The sequence below is a fragment of the Plectropomus leopardus genome, chromosome 23 (genome assembly GCF_008729295.1).
Source record: "Plectropomus leopardus isolate mb chromosome 23, YSFRI_Pleo_2.0, whole genome shotgun sequence".
Classification (NCBI taxonomy): Eukaryota; Metazoa; Chordata; class Actinopteri; order Perciformes; family Serranidae; genus Plectropomus; species Plectropomus leopardus.
Window position 1 is genome coordinate 7,767,074 of NC_056485.1, and position 18,086 is coordinate 7,785,159.

Here is an 18,086-nt window from a genome sequence, read left to right on the forward strand (position 1 = left end):
AATAAAGTATACACTGTCTAATCTACTTACAAGAACTACCTGCCTACCTAGGGCTCACTTTAAAAGTCTAGTCAAAAAAAAGGGAAAACATCACTCCAGTTAATACTAATAATACATGGCTATGAGAGAAGAGAGAGACTCTTCTTTTCTTTTTTTTCATTTTTGAACCCACAGCTTCAACTATTAAAAGCCATAACAGTAAACTCATAGCTCAGCTTCCAGTACGAAGCCTTGTTTCTTTGCAAAAGTACCTTTCTCGCTCCTCTGAGGGTTTTAAAGCAAAGCTGTAGGAAAAAGGCTTCTTCACATCGTCTCCTTTCTAAATCTACGTGACCTCTCAGGAGCAGCAGGTTTGGCTCACGTGTGGGAAACTCTTCTCCTTCTGACCTTCTCGTCTTTTCATTATTTGATTTTCCTGAAGGTTGTTTGGCTGACTTGTACCTGCCCAGTGGAACCTACAGTATAGATAGATATATATATTTAGTGTGTGTGTGTGTGTGTGTGTTCAACCGCACTCCTCCGCAATCCAGATGTTCAGCAGTTGCCATGGAAACGAGCAGGTGGGTTTCGTTCTTGGTGGTCATGGCTTTTTTTTCAACAGCTTGATGATCCAGTGTCTCTTTTTGTGTTGTTTTTGCAGAGGTGTTTGTGTGTGTGCAGGTAGTGTTTGTTTTGAGTTCCTAGCTTGTGTGTGTGTGTGTGTGTGTGTGTGTGTGTGTGTGTTAGAGGAAGATGGTCTGGAGGTAGGTGTTTGTTAACAGTAAAGGGGCTTCAGGCCACTGCCTTACTAAGTGGACCTGCGGGGCGGTCCTCACACTCTTCCTGTATTTTAGGGAGCTGTGATGTCACCGTAGGGACCTGAGCATGTTCAGTGGGTCATGTGGTCATGTGGTCATGTGATGGTCCCGGGAACAAAGGCTAGGAATGACGGAGTTACAGGGTGAATGAATTTTCTCTGAGGAGTGTTTGTGTGTTTGCTTGCATGCTAATTTCTGTGTGTTTGTGTGTGTTTCTCTTCCTGTGTGTGTGTGTGTGTGTGTGTGTGTGTGTGTGTGTGTGTGTATCAGTGTGAGTTGGGCTGCTCCACTTTGAGGCCGACCAGCGACGGAGGCATCTGCCCTGCAGCAGAGGAGGAGCTGGGAGGTGAGGCCCTCAGGCTGGAGCTCCCGCTGGAGGAGGACGAGGTGGTCACGGCGGGCCGGATGAGAGGAGGCGGAGGGTGGTTGTGGGGCGCTCGGTTCTGGAGCGGGCGCGTCTGCAGAGGAGGAGGCTGACGGAGCAGGCTGGGCGGAGCCGAGGGAGGCGCGGGGCGCAGCAGCGGAGGAGGCTGGGAAAGGGAGGAGGGAGTCTGGGTGGAGGACGGAGGTGAGGAGCCGCCGGCGACATCCGAGGGAGAGTCCTCCATTTTGACCTGAGGGGAGGGAGGAGGCAGAGATGGAGGTGAGGAGGTGGAGGGTAAACAGTGCAACAACAGCAGATGAAGTGAGATAAGAAGACAGACAGTTGGGAGAAAACAAAAAAGAGGGACAAGGTAGAGAGAGGAGAGTTAACCCTTTGAAACCTGCGCAAATTGGCTTGATTTTTTTTAAAAAAGGCAAAGGCTGTGGGATATTTAGGAAGAAATGAACCAAAAATCAGCAAAAAAACATTGCAAAAGAGAAGAAATTACCAAGAAAATAAGAGGGGGAGGGTAAAAAAAAAAAGGTAATGACTTAAAAAGTGCTTAAAAATAATAATTCTGTTTAAAATAAATATGCTTTTGGGGACATTATTCCTTAACTTTTAAAAAATCATTTCCAAATCTAGTAATTTCTTGCAATTTGCTGAGCACTTCTTGCCAAGTTGCTCTTCGCCTTTTTCCCCATATTTTGAACTTGTGAGGGCTTCTGAACGCAGCGCAAAGAAAAGTGATGTCGATCCAGGCCTCAGAGGGTTAAAGGAAAAAGAGGGGAAAGTGAACAGAGACAGATGTCATGTTGGCGCTGTGATGAAGAAGAGACACATTCAGCTTAAGACACACCAGAGCACTAAATATTACGACCACCTGCTCCTTCTGTTCAGAATACTCAGGAGCCGCGGTGGTTTCATCTATTTCAGTCATCAAGAGCAGACACTTTAAGATGTGCCACAGTAGACGCGAGCTCTGTGATTCAGCATTTAGTTGAAGCTCTTGTTAATGACGCAGACTTTTTTATCAAGTTCTACTCTTCTACGTGTGTTGTATGGCAATTAAGCACTAATGAGCCTCAAAACTGCTGTTACAACCATGATGTGGAGTTCTAGCTTTCATTCCTCCTCTAAGTTAAACCATTTTTCCATTATGACAGGCTGTAGTTTTTTACTCCTAACTGGTTTTTATCCTTTATAAGTTTCACGCCTCTTCCTATGATGAGATGCAGATTCAGTTTTTCCCCACGAAGCTTCGTGCATCTGCAACATGCTGCTTGCTTGATAAACCGCTCACTTTGGCTCTGCTTTTGAGAAGATTTGTGCACCTCCAGCTTACTTTCAGAGCATCATTAACCCTTTCTCAGGCTGGATCAGCTCCCTCTGTGTTGCAGAAGGGAGACTTTTGACTGACTTGTTAAGGCAGCTTCCTTGATTTAAACGGTTCTGTTCTGAACGATGCTTTGCAAGATTAGCAACTGTGAATAACTAATTGTGCTCCTTATGTCCTCTGTCACGGCTCACCTCGTCCTCCTCGGCTCCTCCATCTGCAGCAGCTGTCATCTCCTCGCTGCTCCTCCTGGGGTCCCTCTGGTCTCTGTTGGTGGCCACCTGCTCGGCAGCCCACTCCCTCAGCACCTCGTCCAGGTTGAACCTTCGCCGGTAGCTCACGAAGAAGGAGCTCACCTGAACAGATGAGCGGAGACGGGAGAGAAAAAAAAGTGAGGGATGGCAGAGAGATGTGCTGCGTTCAAGGACACGGAGGCGGAGACTGGAGGTCAGTAGACAAATGAAAGGAGGGATGATGGAGATTGTGATTATCCTATAAATTAAAATGCCTATCTAGACTGAGGGCTGAGGGAGATGGAGAGGAGATGAAAATCTGATGGGCAGCTCACAGAGAGTGAACAGCTGGATGGATGGAGGGTTTGACTGAGGTCAGAATAACACAGGGGATCTCGAAGATTTGAGAGGGTTCACCTGAGCTGGTGTCTTGGTCCCGATCACCTCAGCGATGGCTGTGAAGTCTTTACCATAGCGACGGATAGCTGGAGAGGAGACAGGAAGAAAGAGACAAGTTGAAAAAAAAAACCAACAAAATCCAGGGTTCTCACTCATTTTCATGGACACAATTTCAAGAGTTTTCCATGACTTTTCAAGGGCCCCCCAATTTTTTTTTTCATGCCACACTTGCCCAGCGAATTTCAAACATTCAAGCTCTATTTAAACATAATTTCAGTGTCTCTGATGTGTTCAAGAACTGTCAGAAATTAGAAAATGCAATAATTTCTGTTTTTACAGTTTGTGGCTTTGATAAGCAGTGTAGTTAACATGCCCTCCAAAAGAGTTTAAAAAACAGCAACAACAGCTATTGACTGGCTACAGAAACGGCGTCTCTCTGAGCAGCGTGTGTGAGAGGAGAGACAGGAGGAGTGAATGTAGTGAGCGGGCTTGTTGATGCGTGCGTTTTCTGTTAACCTTCATCTGAGGTCGGCTGGCTGAGTGCACCTGCTCTTTCCCCGGCCTGTCCTGCTTTACTCTCGATCATGCGCACACATTCGTGTCTTCTTTCTCTTACACAGCTGCAGCTGATGGGGGTTAAACGCTGTGCTCAAATGCACACTGACAGCAGCTGCTTAGTTCCTACTTTATCGCAGCAAAATGCGTCCGATTTCGCATCGGTCATTCAGAACTTAACACCAATTTGGGCTGTTGGTTGTAGTGGCATGCAGAGCTCTGCGTCTGTGTCAACAGACAATGCAGATCCTCGTCAGCCGTGAACGCTCCTGTATGAGTCAACAGTGTCTCTGTAATTGACAAAGTGCTGCGGACAGTGATTTGGAACAGTAGCTGCTTTACTTTAGTTAATTTAACTCACAGCTGGAATCTGAGCCGCAGTAGTTCGTCTTTATTTCAGCTGCGTGATTTTACGAAGGGCAGTACAATAATGAGACATACATAGAAACACATAATGCCTGCAAATGGCAGGGGCCAAAATGAATGAGTTTCACTTGCTCTGCCAGGCAGGTGGGTCACAAATCTACTCGCCCAAAGTTAATTTAATCGCCCCTTTTACAAACTGTTTTCTTTATGAGAAGTTAGCAAATAACAACGGAGGCTAAAGTTATTTGTCATTAAGAACGACCCCGTTTTATCCACTTTGCTCTCAAACTTGCAGCAAACTGTCCACTGAACTGTGAACAGTGACAGATCTGTATGACGCATCAGATGAGAAAGAAGCGAGGTGGCTCCCTTGAAGCAAGTGAGTTGCTAGACTTACGAGCCGGACGTGGAATTTTACGGTCACGTGTCGGATGGTAAAATTATCATTCTGTCACAGAATAAGCCATTTATCTGGTTTATCTTCTGGTACTTGTCCACCTTCGTACACTTAGTTATGCTGCATTCTAGGATAATTTGAGCCCACTACAGAGGGAATAATACGGAAATACAGTTCAACCTCAGCAGAGAGATAACTTAAAAATGTAAATGTGACTTATCTAGCTTTCCCACATTAAGCAGATTTAGGATTGTCCACAGAGGCTGATTCAGTTATATTTTCATCTGGATATCTCCTGGACTGCGTCTGTCAGTGTTGTGCTTTTACAGTACTGACATGGCAGTTTCTCTGTGTCGAAAAATATGAATATTAATGTGTCTAACTTCAGCCTGTGAGTGTGAGGTAGAAAGAGGAGCACCCTTAACCTGAGGTGACTCCATAAGAGGGGAGGAAGATGATGCTGCAGCCTTAACTCACCCTGCACAGCCAGGAGCTGCTCCTCTGTGGTCCAACGAGAGTTCATCTTAGGGGCAGGCTGACAGAGAGGAAGGGGAGAGATTAGAGAACAAGGGAGGGAGGAGGTAAAAAAATAAAAGGAGAGAGGGGTGAAAATGACAGCAAGACAGAAAAGGGCAGATTAAGACTAATCTCAGTCCCACAAGGGGTGAAATAATATCTGGAGGGAGTCGGGGGTAAGTGCAGGGTGAAGAAATGAGGGAGAGGAGGGACAAACTGAAGAGTGATCAAAGATGAACAGAAGTGAATTCAGGCAGCAAACAAAAATCAAAGAGGGGGAAAGATGAAGGATGTAAGGGTGGGAAAAAAAAGAGAGCTTTACAAAAAAACACTTACCTCAGCAGGTTTGTAAGTGTCGAGACCTTCACTTAAGCTTTGTTTCAGACTACTGTTGTTCTGTTTAATGGACTGAACCTGAGAGAAAAGGTGTAGGGGAGGAAAGAGAAGGGACAGTGTGGTAAGTTTATGGTTTCTTGGAGCAAATCTTCATTTTCTATTGTTGGAACCTGCTTGTGAAATGTTCGTACTAACAGTAACAAACAAATGAACTCCTCGCTGGGACAGAATTCATTATTTGTCACATAAAAAGGCGACAATTTATTAATATATTATTGCTCCATAAAGCTGGAGGAGGTGTTAAATTTTCACCTTTTTTGGCAGATACATAGTTATAGTCATTCAAATCCTGTTGCTGTTCAAAAAAGTGCCCCCAGAGGAGCTTTTGGATCCTCAGTTTATTTTAAGGGCATTTTCTCGTTCACTTGACAAAAGATGCCACGTAAAGCGAAATGACTCATACATACCTGTCTCTTGAGTGACACCAACTGCGCGTCCAGCTGTCGTATAGTCAACACCCCGGCATCATGGGAGGCTGATACCGACATGATGTCTGCCTGCTCCAGGTGCATGCCTTTGGGTGGCCTGCGGCGAGCTCTGAGCGGGTGGTGGCGGTACTGCGCCCCGATGTTTTCTTTCTTCACCGGCCCAGAGCGACTGGGGGTCGCCTTGTCTGGGTTGGCGCTGTTGGGGTTTTGTTTCACGGCCTGTGTGGACGGAGAAGTCACACAAATGTCGGAAACGTCTATCAGAATGAGACCTTTTTTTTCTTCTTCTTTTTTTTTTTTACGACAGCAATTCAAGAGGGCGGCATAACATTTATGTATAATAAATGAAGTTGAAATTGAAGAATAGAAAAAGCATCGATTTGGCTAGGCTGATCTCCTCAGGCAAGTCATAACTAATAAAACACAGAGAATGTGCTTAGATAAGCATGCACAAACACTTACTGTGAGTCAAACGACCACTGCTGGGTTTGTTATTACTCACCTCTTTTTTAGTGTCGATCTCAAAGTCACTGTCACTTCCAGGGTCTCCTTCCTCAATCTCATCGTTACTACAAGAAGAGAAAAACAGAATTACCGCCTTGCAGTTGAGTCAGTCAAATTGCAGCACAGTTTCAGGGTGAGCACCCTATGACAGGTGTCACCATTTCAGTATCTGATCAGATATCTCCCCTTCTGTTCCTGAGATATGATGTCGAATAATGGCCAATAATGGTGAGCATTATGATGTCACAGTAAAGATGACGTTTGACCATTTGATGTCACAAAATATCAGAACTTTACCATCATATCCTATTAGATATTTGTGCAGACGTTTGTCACAATTGGCGTATGAACTCTTGAGTTATGGCTTCAAACGTGTTTTAATGAGGTCACAGTGACCTTGGACCACCATCTTCCAAAGACTTCATTCTGGAGTCCAAGTGGACGTTTGTGCCAAATTTGATGAAATTCCCACAAGGTGTTCTTGAGATACTGGATTTACAAAAACAAGACGGATGAGGTCTGGGACCTTTGAACACAAAAATTTAATCAGTTCATAGTTGAGTGGAAGTAGATATTTGTGCCAAATTTTAAGAAATTGCCTCAAGGCTTTCTTGAGATATTGCTTTCACGAGAATGGGACGGATGGACGGACAACCTAAAAACATAATGCCATGGCTACTGCCAGCACAGAGGCATGAAAGTAACTTAACACACCCATGGTTAAGCTTTGTCCCTTCCATTTGTATAAATTAAAACTATTTCATCATAAATATTTCTAATATGTTCAAAAATGTCAACTAAAAACAAAATAATATCAGAGTATCTCATTTCTATTCACGATGGGACTCTTTGTTTCCCGGGACAACATGATTATCGAGTGTCATTTAACAGCGGAGCTTTGTAAATGTCACTTCTCAGAGGAGCACTTTCTGACAACTTCATGTTTCCTCCCTGCTCACTGCTTCCTCCAATATTCATTCTGTCCGTCTCTCCGCCTGTCTCGCTCCCCTTCAGGGGATCATTAAAGTTTCATGGGATCTCCTACCTGTCATCTTTCTCTCTCTTGCTGACCAGCCTCCTGGCCTGTCGGTCCATGACGGAGGTCCTGGTCCTGGTCTTCTTCCAGCTGTAGTAGTACTTCACCAGGCTGGAGATCAGCTTGTCTGGAAGCTAAACACAAACAAGCCAATCAATTAATTGAGTGTCAAATTCAAAAAATTACATTGAATTGTTTACTAAATACTCTTTTCAAGTGTGTGTGTTTTTCTCCCCAGTCTCTCACCATCTGCTGGATGCGGTGGAAGCTCTTGCCGTGGAAGCTGAAGGCCTGCTCAAACAGCACTTTATCCTCCACTGTCCACTCGTCTGGGAAGGGGGTGAAGTTGGCCAGGTCGGCGAGCGAGCGCTCCACGTCGTGCTTGTGCCATAACAACATGCCCAGAGCCTGAAAGAAGACAGAGGACGAAGCCAGGGTCAGGCAAGAAGGGACAGCGGTAAGTCAGAGGAGACAGACACAAAGAGAAAAGTGTTTCATCTGATACATTTTGATGTGTGAAAATGTCGTTTGCTGTACGTAAATTTGCGGTCCATCATACCTGCTCCATGTTGTATCCGTGTTTCTCTTTAGCCATCAGGATGTACTCGTCCACTGGGATATGAAGAGAGAAATAAATGGTTAAAAATAGAGGAAATATCCTTTTAAGATGAGAAGACACAGTGCAAGAAAAATAGATAAAGAGAATGAAAGAGATGAAGACAAAGAGGGCAAGAGAGTCAGAGAAAATGAGTGCACAGAAGAAAACACACAGAATCAAAGTTTTAATCGCTATTCTCTTGTCAGCATATAACCGGTAAAGTGAAGGTCACACTGTTGGGCTTGCAACGTTGAATGTAAAGTGAGGTGGGTAGCTTTGTGCAAGCGTGTGTGTGTGTGTGTGTGTGTGTGTGAGTGTGTGTGGGCTGAGCTTACACATTGCATCAGAAAGCTGACTGTTGGGACACCAGACCAGCATGCTCCTCTGGTCCTTCTCATTGTAGCGGGTTGGACTGTCTGGTAATGAGAACCCACAGGGATATTTTTTTAGTGTCTTTTTTAGCACTAAATAGAAATAATTAGTAGTTAAATCCATATAATATTTGAGGTCACACACGTATTGAATCCCTCTTTTATTTCTCCCCCACCTCCTTTTCTTTCATCTCCATTTTTTTTCCCTCCCCTCTCATCTACTTGATCGTCTACTTTGCAAACTTCATATTAACATGTGCCTTCTTCCTCCCCCTCAATGTCTTCTCCTGTCTAGGCTCCATCTTTGGCTACCACCTTGTTAGCGGGGGAAACGATCGACACGTCAGCCGCTTTGGGAATTCAACACCTGCCAAAATCCAGATGTTAAATGAGAGACTGCTTTCCCTGCTTCTCCCCTCATCTGGTGCGATCTGATGGCTGTGGAGCAACTTCATCCATGATGTTTTCCCAGCGCTCAGCCACTTTTCATCTACCACTCCTCAAACAAGGTACTGGTGTTTTAATAAGCCCAATTTCAATTTCTTAAAACTTTTTTTTTTTTTTTATTCCTCGTTAAATTGTATTCAAACAAACAAAACAAAATCCAGGGTGACAACCTTGCTTTGTTCTGGTTCAACATCACTACAAACTGCTCTGAATGACAGAAAAAAATGATGAAGCCTATATGATTAATTAAATAAAGAGTTTGAATATTGCAGAGCGACCATTTATTTTTTAAACAAAGACTTGACACCTACCTCAAAAGAAACCTTTCACTGCACGGTGTCATTACTAGTGCAGAATTATTGAACACATTTTTTAAAAAGTCTGTCAATCCATTCTGTGTGGAGGCAGCATCGCTCTTTTGTTAAGCGTCACTATTTTTGTAATTCCTATTACTGAACACGGACAACCTTTGCAATTTTTTCTCTCCATTTCCTGAAGAGACCGGACGACACTAACTGGTCATTTGTCCTTCATTCCTCTCATCATCTGCCTCCCCCTCCTTCCTCCATTTCAATGTCATCCACATTCCTCCTCACCTCCATGTCTCCCCCTCGCTCTCTCTCTATTCATCTCCCTTTTTAACTCGTCTCTGTCATCTCCCTTTCTCTTGTGCTTTCCTCTCTCAGCTTACCTGGTTTGAACTCTGGGATCTGAGCCTGGTAGTCTCCTCCCACTCTGATCATGCTGTCTGTAGAGAGAGAGACAGAGGGAGACACACACGAGACCAACATGAGTTTTCTGTAGGAGGATGAGGGACGAGCGTTCCCGTGCATTTCCCAAAAAGTTGCAGAGCAGGACAGACTGGATTGGAGGAAGACAGATAATAGGAAAGACAGAAGGAGAGTCATCTCTGGTGTGTCAGAGTAAATAACTAAGTGCGATAATTATCTTCCATTTAGTACATGCTCTGCTCTCTAACAGGCTTCACTAATAGTTTATTCTATTAAGGCTCTGCATTTGTGATAGCAAAGCCTGTTAGAAGTGGACTTACAGCCAGGTTACTTCTTTTTTTTCAGAGACAGATTACTGTATTATCTCGATCATTATCCAATAGGGATGTCTCGATCAATATTTTTTTTGGCCCTGATCCCAATCTGAGTCCATTAACATTGTGTATGTGCCAATACCGAGCCTGATCCAAGGTGTGTAATTGCCAAGATATTGATTAAATATCTGACATGAGCAAATAATAGTTGCAGCCTACTTAAAGGGATACTTCGCAGGTTTTCAACCTGTTTTGTATCAGAACAATGTGGGTAGTTTGTGTAGATTCACTGTGGTAGACTTTGCTCCATTACTCACTAGCAGGAGCACTAAGGTGTGTTGCATTCTGGTAGTTGTATGTTTTCTACCTCTTGAGCAAAAGCACCCTTTTTCTCTTTCTTCTTTGGTGACATAGTACAAATTTTAAAAGTATTTGCATCTTTTTATTGCATACAAGGCCTAGTTTTATGTGAGGGCCCTTTTAATATTGGTGAAATACTTCTTTAATCTGAGCTAATTCAGTCCTTGTAGTTTGTGAGAAAAACATCTATTTACAAATATGCCAAACACTCACAAAACTAATGAATTCTCATACAACGCTTCGTATATCACTTAAAGCAGCTAGTATATATAACAAATTAGCGCCCCACAAATAAAGTTACACACTTAACTTAAAATAACAAAAGTAAGGTTTAGGCAAGTAGAGTTATGTAGGCTATGTTTAGGAAAAAGAACATGATGAATTTGTACATTAAACCAGTTCAAATTATGCTGGGTTTTACACATTTCCAAACATCAGTTTCCTGTATTTTGTGACTAATGAACCACTCCTGCCTCCTTACACAGACTACTTCCTTTTTTACTCCTGTCAGCGCATCAGTCACCTGAACGCATTCTTCCCAATTCTGTCAGTTAAACGCAGATTACTGGCTCACGTGGTGCCTCATTTTGTTGTTAAAAACAGATGAACGGTGCATAACAAAAGCCAGATAACTGCATAACGGTGGCTAAAACCCTCTGACAAGTCTTGATGTTTATTTGTGAAACCAAGGACAGCCAAGAACTTGACTGAGACTGATTGGGCTGTTTGTTTCGACCTTTTTTTGTAGTTGACATGCTTCTCTGATTAATTACTGCTGACCGAACATGTGATGTGATCAATCAGTGAATGGCTAGCCAATCTGAATCAGGCAGATCCTGACACATTTCATCTCACTATTAATGCAGTCATACAAGATGATGTTTAAACAATCGTCTCTACTTTTGAACACACTGCCTTTGCTGTGTAAAGTAGTGCCATTGCTTATTTTCCATGACACTTAATAAGCCTAATATTACATCTTTAAAAAAAAAAAAAGCTCTTTAGCAGAAGTGCTTTTTAGTTCAGGCGAGGTGAGGCACCCCCCACAATAAAACACTGTGAGAAACCCTGGGGATGTGTAATTAGTTTGCAAGACTGCAAACAATCTTCAAGTTGGCAGCCTGTGAGAAACACACAGGGAGACTGTTTTTAATCAACTATTGAAATTACTGTGGTTCGAATGGTTTTAAAAGCGAGGAACTGCTGACTGTTTCAGTCTTCGCTTGTTCCATTTACTTAATTGTTGTAAACATTTGGGTTTCTGAACCGTTTGGTTTCATCAGGTTACCACAAAGTTTTCAGTCACAGCATATAACTTGTGTCTTTTTACAGCAGAAAAAAACAACAGATTCGACAAACATGATAGATACCTTCATGCAAAATATTTTTATTGTGGAAATTTTTTTAGCATGTTCATCACTGAGTGACAGATATACAGATGGGGGGAAAGAGAGAGGGAAGTATGACAGCGGATGGCAGACATTAAGTAATTAGTGCTGTGGTAAAGAGTGTAGAAGGCGGCGAGTGAGGAGAGACTATGAGAGAAGCAGGGAAGGAAGGAGACCAGGAGGAGGAAGAGAAGAATTAGTTTCCTCTGGGACGGGGGACAGGAAGGGAGGAGACAGGGATGATAGAAACTGGAGAAGATGGTAAGAAAGGAGTGGAGACGGGAAGAGGATGAGTAAAGAAAAAAGAGGATTGGTTGAAAGGAAAAAAGGGGCATAAAAGGAGGCAAAAAATGAAAGATGGATGGAGACTGACTGGAAGACTGAAAAGTGATGGAGGAGGCCAAGGCGAGGACCAAAGTCTCAGATCTACATCCACAGGGGAATCAGGGTAGTAAAGTGCCTTTTGAACGCTCACTTACCATTCCAGTTAAAGGAGTATTTCACTGATATAAAGAAGGCCCTCACATAAAACAAGGCCGTCTCTGCAGTAAAAAGATGCAAATACTTTTGAAATTGGTGCTACATGACCAGAGAAAACAGAGAAAGAGGGGGCCTTTGCTCTAGAGGTAGAAAACCTACAACTACCAGAATGCAATGCGCCTTATGTAACGTAGTATGGTCCATGTGAAACGATGGTGGCAGTTGAATGATCACAGTTGAATGGTGAGCTAAAACATGTTTCTGAAAACATTTGAGGCAAGAAAAATGCGCAACAACATTTTGGTTTATATTTGATCAGCGCTACTCAGTTTTTCTGTCTGATCACAGTTTTTTTCCTCTGTAGCAGTGTGGCGCACGCTTCCTGTTCACAAACTCTCACCATCATGGCTAACCAGGGCATTAAAATAAATTTCTGAAAACATTTTAGGCCAGAAATTGGCAGTGCAGTAGAATAATCTTGAATTATATTCTATAAGCACTGCCTAGTTTTACCGTTTGATCGGATTTTGGTCTGTGTTGAGGAGACAGAGAGAAGGGCGGGTGTGTCTCTTGCTCGGCTCTGTGTCCTTTGAGTATGTGGTGACGCTGGCATAGGTTGGCGTGCCATACGAAAATGTGGCCGTACAGCCTGCAGTTCCAGCAACAGCCCGGAGAGCCAGAGAAACTCCAGCAAATGAAATAATTTACGTCATCTGGTGGAGTATCAACGTTTAGATACAACGATGGTTGAAAATATGCGACCTATCCCTTTAAACTGTTTTAACTAATATGACATCTTTAATCCACGAGCTTAGTGAGATAACGTTTGAAAAAGAAAGATCATCAGTAAGTCAGAGTGTAAAGGAGAGAATGGAGGAGGAAAATGTGTATGTGGGCAGAGGATAACAAGGATGGAAGAGAGTGGGAAGGGGGTGGAGGAGAGACGGAGGGGAGCACAGAGGAGAGCAGTGTGCAGGGACGAAAGAACCACTGCAGCAATGTAATGAATGCAACTGGAACAGCTGGCATGATGTATCTGTACAATGGAGATGCGTGTTTACTGTAAGCACACTTTACACATGCAATCCCACACATTAAATAGCTCGATCATCCCCCAAAACTTAGCCAGAGAATTGAATGCAGATGAAGTCAGTAGATAATACTTCAGTGTGATGTGTGTGTGTGTGTCTACCATGGGCATGCTCTTCATCGCTGCTCTCCTCCTCAGAGTGTGGTTGGCTGTTGCCGTTGGTTACAGTCTTGGCTCTGCTCCTGGACAGGACACCGGCCCCTGAGCGCTCCATCACTGAGGGCATGGCTGCAACAAACACGCAGACCCAGAAAATGAAATTCCAAAACTTATACGTCACCATTCATTAACAAAAAAAAACGTTTCTGTCTCAAGTATGATTCAGTCCCCCATAAAGTGTCACTTGAGTCGTTTTTTATTAGCGCGTTGGCTGCTGTTTGTTTTCAATTGAAACCCTGTAAAACCCAATTCACTCTTATAAAGTAGAACAGCACCTTATGCTGCTACTTTGGAAGCTATCCTGTTATGTTCCCTTGAGCTGAGTTTATTTTCCAAACACTGGTTTACTGAATGACGACTCATTCCCTCTCAACAACTCCGTTATCTCTCATTATCACTCCGCAGATATAAATTGGTATCTCTGCAATGCATATAATTTTTCACTATTTCTTGGCTAATATCCGTCTTTGATTTATTGCTGGATTTAGGCTCATGTTTTAGTTCTGACAGACACAATCTGATTGACTAAGATATTTTTTTATTACTCCAGTTAATTAATAATATAATGTTATGTCATGGGGGCACAACCCACAAACAGAGGGCTGTTTAGTACCCAAATCAACTGTCCGTATACTTCACTGTCATACTCAAAATTATTTTTATGTAAGGTAGCAGGACGCCAGTGTTTATATTGTGGCACCAAAATCTGTAGTACCAAAATCTGCAGCGCCACAACTGAGTGAATGTTACTGCAGAAACACTTCATTTTATAATGACACTAATAAAGAAACTTTAATTTATGTGAATCAGTCATGTTGTGGCCAACATACAATCCAGTTAACAAGGTTAGTAAAATGGCTGCATGTCAGTATCGGTGGTATCGATCTGGCAGAAGGGCAAGGTGCATCGATTTAAACAATTAATAATTTAAGACATTTTTCAAGTAAAAATGTCAATCATATCCCGATTTCTGCTTCTTAATTGTTAAAATTTGCTGGGTTTTTTTTGTTTTGTGAAAGTGAACTGAATATTTTAAAGAATTTTAGAAGGTGTCCCGTTTGGATTTGGCTGACCATCCTTTGCTATTTTCTGACATTTTATAAACCTTATGATCGAACAATAAACTGAGAGTATAATCTGCAGCTCAAGAAACACTTTCCTGACATATCAAATCAGAGTATTGCTTCAGGCAGCCGTACAACACAATTAAGAGTAGCAGAGCAACCTAAACTGTTGACATAGTAAAAAATACCAAAGGTTATTAGAATTGATAATAATAGATTACTCAATCACATAATTCTTTAACTAAAAAATGTTCATTTGCTTTGTCTTTTATGACCACAAACTCTAGGCTATGTATTTAGATTTTTGACTGCTGCTTGAACAAAGTTTAAGGTCTGAATATGTTAACTTGGGCTGTATGTAAATGATGATGATCATTTTCACTATTTTCTTTGTAGACCGATTAATTGAGAGATCAATCATAAGATCAGGGGTGCTCAAAGTTTTGGTGACTGAGTGGCCTGTGGGCTGCACTTTGAGCAACAACACATTAGATTAATAAAAATTATAATTAGTTGCAGTCCTTGACGTTTTTGTACAGGTGAAAAAGACACAAAACTGAGCCTGCTTTTGTCCTGTTCTGACCTCATACTCCGCCTATGCATATTCAATTTCACCATCAAGATGTCAAAATATGATGCCCTATTTTTAGCCTGACATCATTTTCCAGTCTGCGATGTAATATGTATCACAAAAATCGTGTCACAATCTCTAACAAACCATGTACACATACTCCTCTTTCTGCATGCTAAGGAAATCCAACAGCACAGCTGACAAGTGGCAGCATGTGAAAAACAACGTGCTAAAAACGTGCCACGGATAACATGAGAGCCCTTGTGCACGAGGGGGACACTCGTTTATAGTGTCATCAACCATCAGAGCTATATCATTACGTGGCCAAGCCTAGTTTTCTCTCCCTGTGTATCTCTCTGTATCTCCGGGCCAGCGAGTCTCACAGCAGCACAAAAGACTAGACGGTCAGCTCAGGACACGGCTCCGCAGCAGAAAGTAACCCAACTTCACTCCCTGCTCGTACACAAACACAGGGCGGCTACAAACGACACGCGAGCACAAACAAAGCCCGATATCACACATCGATCGCAGTATTAACACCAAGTGTGTGCACTCTTTAACGCTTAGTGTTGCTTTCTTTCACCGATCACATCAGCAACTTCAGCTCCTGTTGCCTAACTTGAACTACGACCAGAACAAAGCACGGGCGGAGTTATAGGACAGACAGGCGAGGTTTACTTAAATCTCTCACTCTGCACATTAAACATGAGCTGTTATGCTTCTGCATAGGGTGAGGGGCACTCTTTGCAACCCGAGAGATTCAATCGCATCTACTAAACTCTGCTAGACAATACAAGTGTCTGAGGCTCTCTGGGGGTCTTTGTCTATCGCGGCTCCCGGTGGCCCCCCAAGACTACAACAGCTGTCCTATGCAACTTCACTGCACATCATCCAAACGCATACATACTTCTATCTACTTATCTCGATGGATTTCACTTTGTGAAATCGCTAAAGCTACATCAACAATTGGGGTTTAGATGTATAATCCCGCCTCGGGTTCACTTTCAGAGAGTTTCAGGGGGTTATGGTAGCCTCAGACACCGCCACGATAGCCTCGATCACCGGCAGGCTCTGCAAGAGCTATAATACATAACTGCTAACTCGGCTAGGCAGAGTCTATTTGTAGTAATACGGATTGCTCAACCACATGCGTATGCTTAGTAATTCATTTTCACAACCTCTTATTACTACAAAGCAACTTTTTGCTCATTGACTTTCAAAGTGTGGAAATCTGACACGATCATGATCATGCTATACAAAACCAACCCATACAAAGTACCGCTAAACATTGTTAATCGAGTTTAAGTCTATATTTAATTCGGTCTACAGTACTGTGCAAAAGTCTAAGGCCATCTTAAACTTTGCTACCTTAGTGAGGTTATTATGATCATACTCATTTATTTCTCTTTGCCAAGACACAACTAGTGCACACAGGGAATATTTTTTGGTATGTTAATATGTTAATGCATTGCACATGTTTGTTTGTATCTTAAATAAACAGACAATGTACATATATGTATGTGTATATATATATATATATATATATATATATATATATATATATATATATATATATATATATACACAACTTTGGCAAAACAACGAATCTATGGTGGTCTTAGACGTATGCACAGTACTATACATGATAAGTCTAAACTTGTAGCCTTGTTCAACCTTTAATGGTGCATCATTGTTGATTCATATTGACAATAGCATTCCTAAAGTTACTAATAATGTGCTCATGGATCTCAGTACTAAGTGTAAAGTGACCTTGTAGTTGTTTTTTGTATTTAAGTAATGGTACACTCATATTATTAGTATAGGGACTCATTTTTAAGTATAATTTTACAATCTATTAAACCTTGTTTTTTCTATAGATTACTTATGAAACAAAAGACATGAGTTGATAGATATACACCCGGTGCTTTATCGGAGCCACTATTGCTAGCTAAATCAATATGTTCCTATCTTTCCTAAACAGTCATCTGAGATGTGTGTCAGACTTTGAAGTCCTTTTGTTTTCCCCACGCTTACGTTGCTGTTACTACTACTGACGCTACTGTCTGCTGCTGGCACCGAGTAAAAAAAAAAAAAAAAAAAAAAAAAAAACTCGTTCCCTGAATTATTATAACTCAAGTTGTCGGTCTCTTTCGGGACGTTTAGCTGCAATCGGTAGCAGTTTGGGCGGTCTTGAGTAATTTCTGGAACAATAAATATCAGGCGACATTTCCCTCCTCTCCAAAGTGCTCTCTGAAGTCTAGTTGGTCGTTGGGATGCTAACGTTAGCCTGTTAGCTTGCGGCTAGTACCCCTCGCGTTACATTAGTAACGTTAATAGTTGGAAGTCGAGATAACAGTCACACTGTACCTGTGTTTCGCTTCTGTCCGCTTTCTCGCACTCAAAACTTATCTGCGCCTCTGTCCGCCGGTTTGCAGTCCACTACGAAGATCCGGAAGACAATTATTGCATCTAAAACGGCTTAATTCTCGCCTAATTGATGAGCACAGTCAGTACAATGAAGTGAACTGCATGGAGAGATGGAAGCAGCCGTGAGTGTGTGCCGGGGAGGCGGACAACACCCGGGGAAAAGTGAGGTGGACATCCGCCCCGATGCGTTCGCCTCTCCCAACCAACCAGCCGGTTGGATTGACAAAAAATAGTCCAGTGAAACTATTAACTGTAGCCTACTCTTAATTCTTGATTTTGTCGCTAAACGTGTAATTTGGCACGATGGAGTGATTTATTCACCTGCATGTTTAACTGATGTGCTTTGGGAAAAAAATAAGCTTTTATAACTACAGTGAATACTGGTAAAGTGGGACACTTTCTAAGAATGTACCTTCTGTATCATTTTCAGTTATGATGGAGAAATAACTTTATTTATATGGCACAACTGATTCCAGGTGGAAGCACAAAGTGCAAGGTATGTGTTGCTGGCACATAACAAAGCCGTCAACTGACCATAAAAGTGAATCAAATCAATTAGAATAAAAAAAAACTCATAAAATAATAATAATTAAGATGAAGACTAAGCAATACGAGATACAAAAAAACATGTCAATCAGAACTAATAGAAAATGTAAAAATTAAACAAACTAAATACTTAAATTATATAATTAAAAGAGGATTATACATATTAATTATAATTAACAAAAGATCTAAAAATAGAATAAAACCAATAAATTG

The 18,086-nt window shown here is 42.0% G+C and overlaps 1 protein-coding gene across 1 annotated transcript; it reads right to left on the reverse strand.

The window, feature by feature from the left end:
- Window positions 1-692: 692 nt before the first annotated feature.
- Window positions 693-17,467, reverse strand: rcor2 (REST corepressor 2). The gene is made up of 14 exons (XM_042512534.1): window positions 17,268-17,467; window positions 13,209-13,334; window positions 9,435-9,491; window positions 8,261-8,341; window positions 7,887-7,939; window positions 7,574-7,735; window positions 7,337-7,461; window positions 6,290-6,356; window positions 5,767-6,006; window positions 5,300-5,377; window positions 4,925-4,982; window positions 3,148-3,215; window positions 2,692-2,853; window positions 693-1,411 (listed from the first exon to the last, which is right to left on the reverse strand). The coding sequence occupies exons 2-14, from the start codon at window positions 13,330-13,332 to the stop codon at window positions 1,064-1,066; spliced, it is 1,623 nt and encodes a 540-aa protein (XP_042368468.1). The 5' UTR covers window positions 13,333-13,334; window positions 17,268-17,467; the 3' UTR covers window positions 693-1,063.
- Between the last annotated feature and the right edge of the window lie 619 nt (window positions 17,468-18,086).

What these genes read in the sequence shown, in the direction of transcription:
- rcor2 (XM_042512534.1), bottom strand. Translation starts at nt 13,332, where the DNA reads ATGCCCTCAGTGATGGAGCGCTCAGGGGCCGGTGTCCTGTCCAGGAGC. An exon ending in GATCCCAGAGTTCAAACCAG is followed by an intron (nt 8,342 to 9,434) that starts GTAAGCTGAGAG and finishes TCTCATTACCAG; the next exon opens with ACAGTCCAACCCGCTACAAT. An exon ending in GAGGAGCCGAGGAGGACGAG is followed by an intron (nt 1,412 to 2,691) that starts GTGAGCCGTGAC and finishes CCCTCCCCTCAG; the next exon opens with GTCAAAATGGAGGACTCTCC.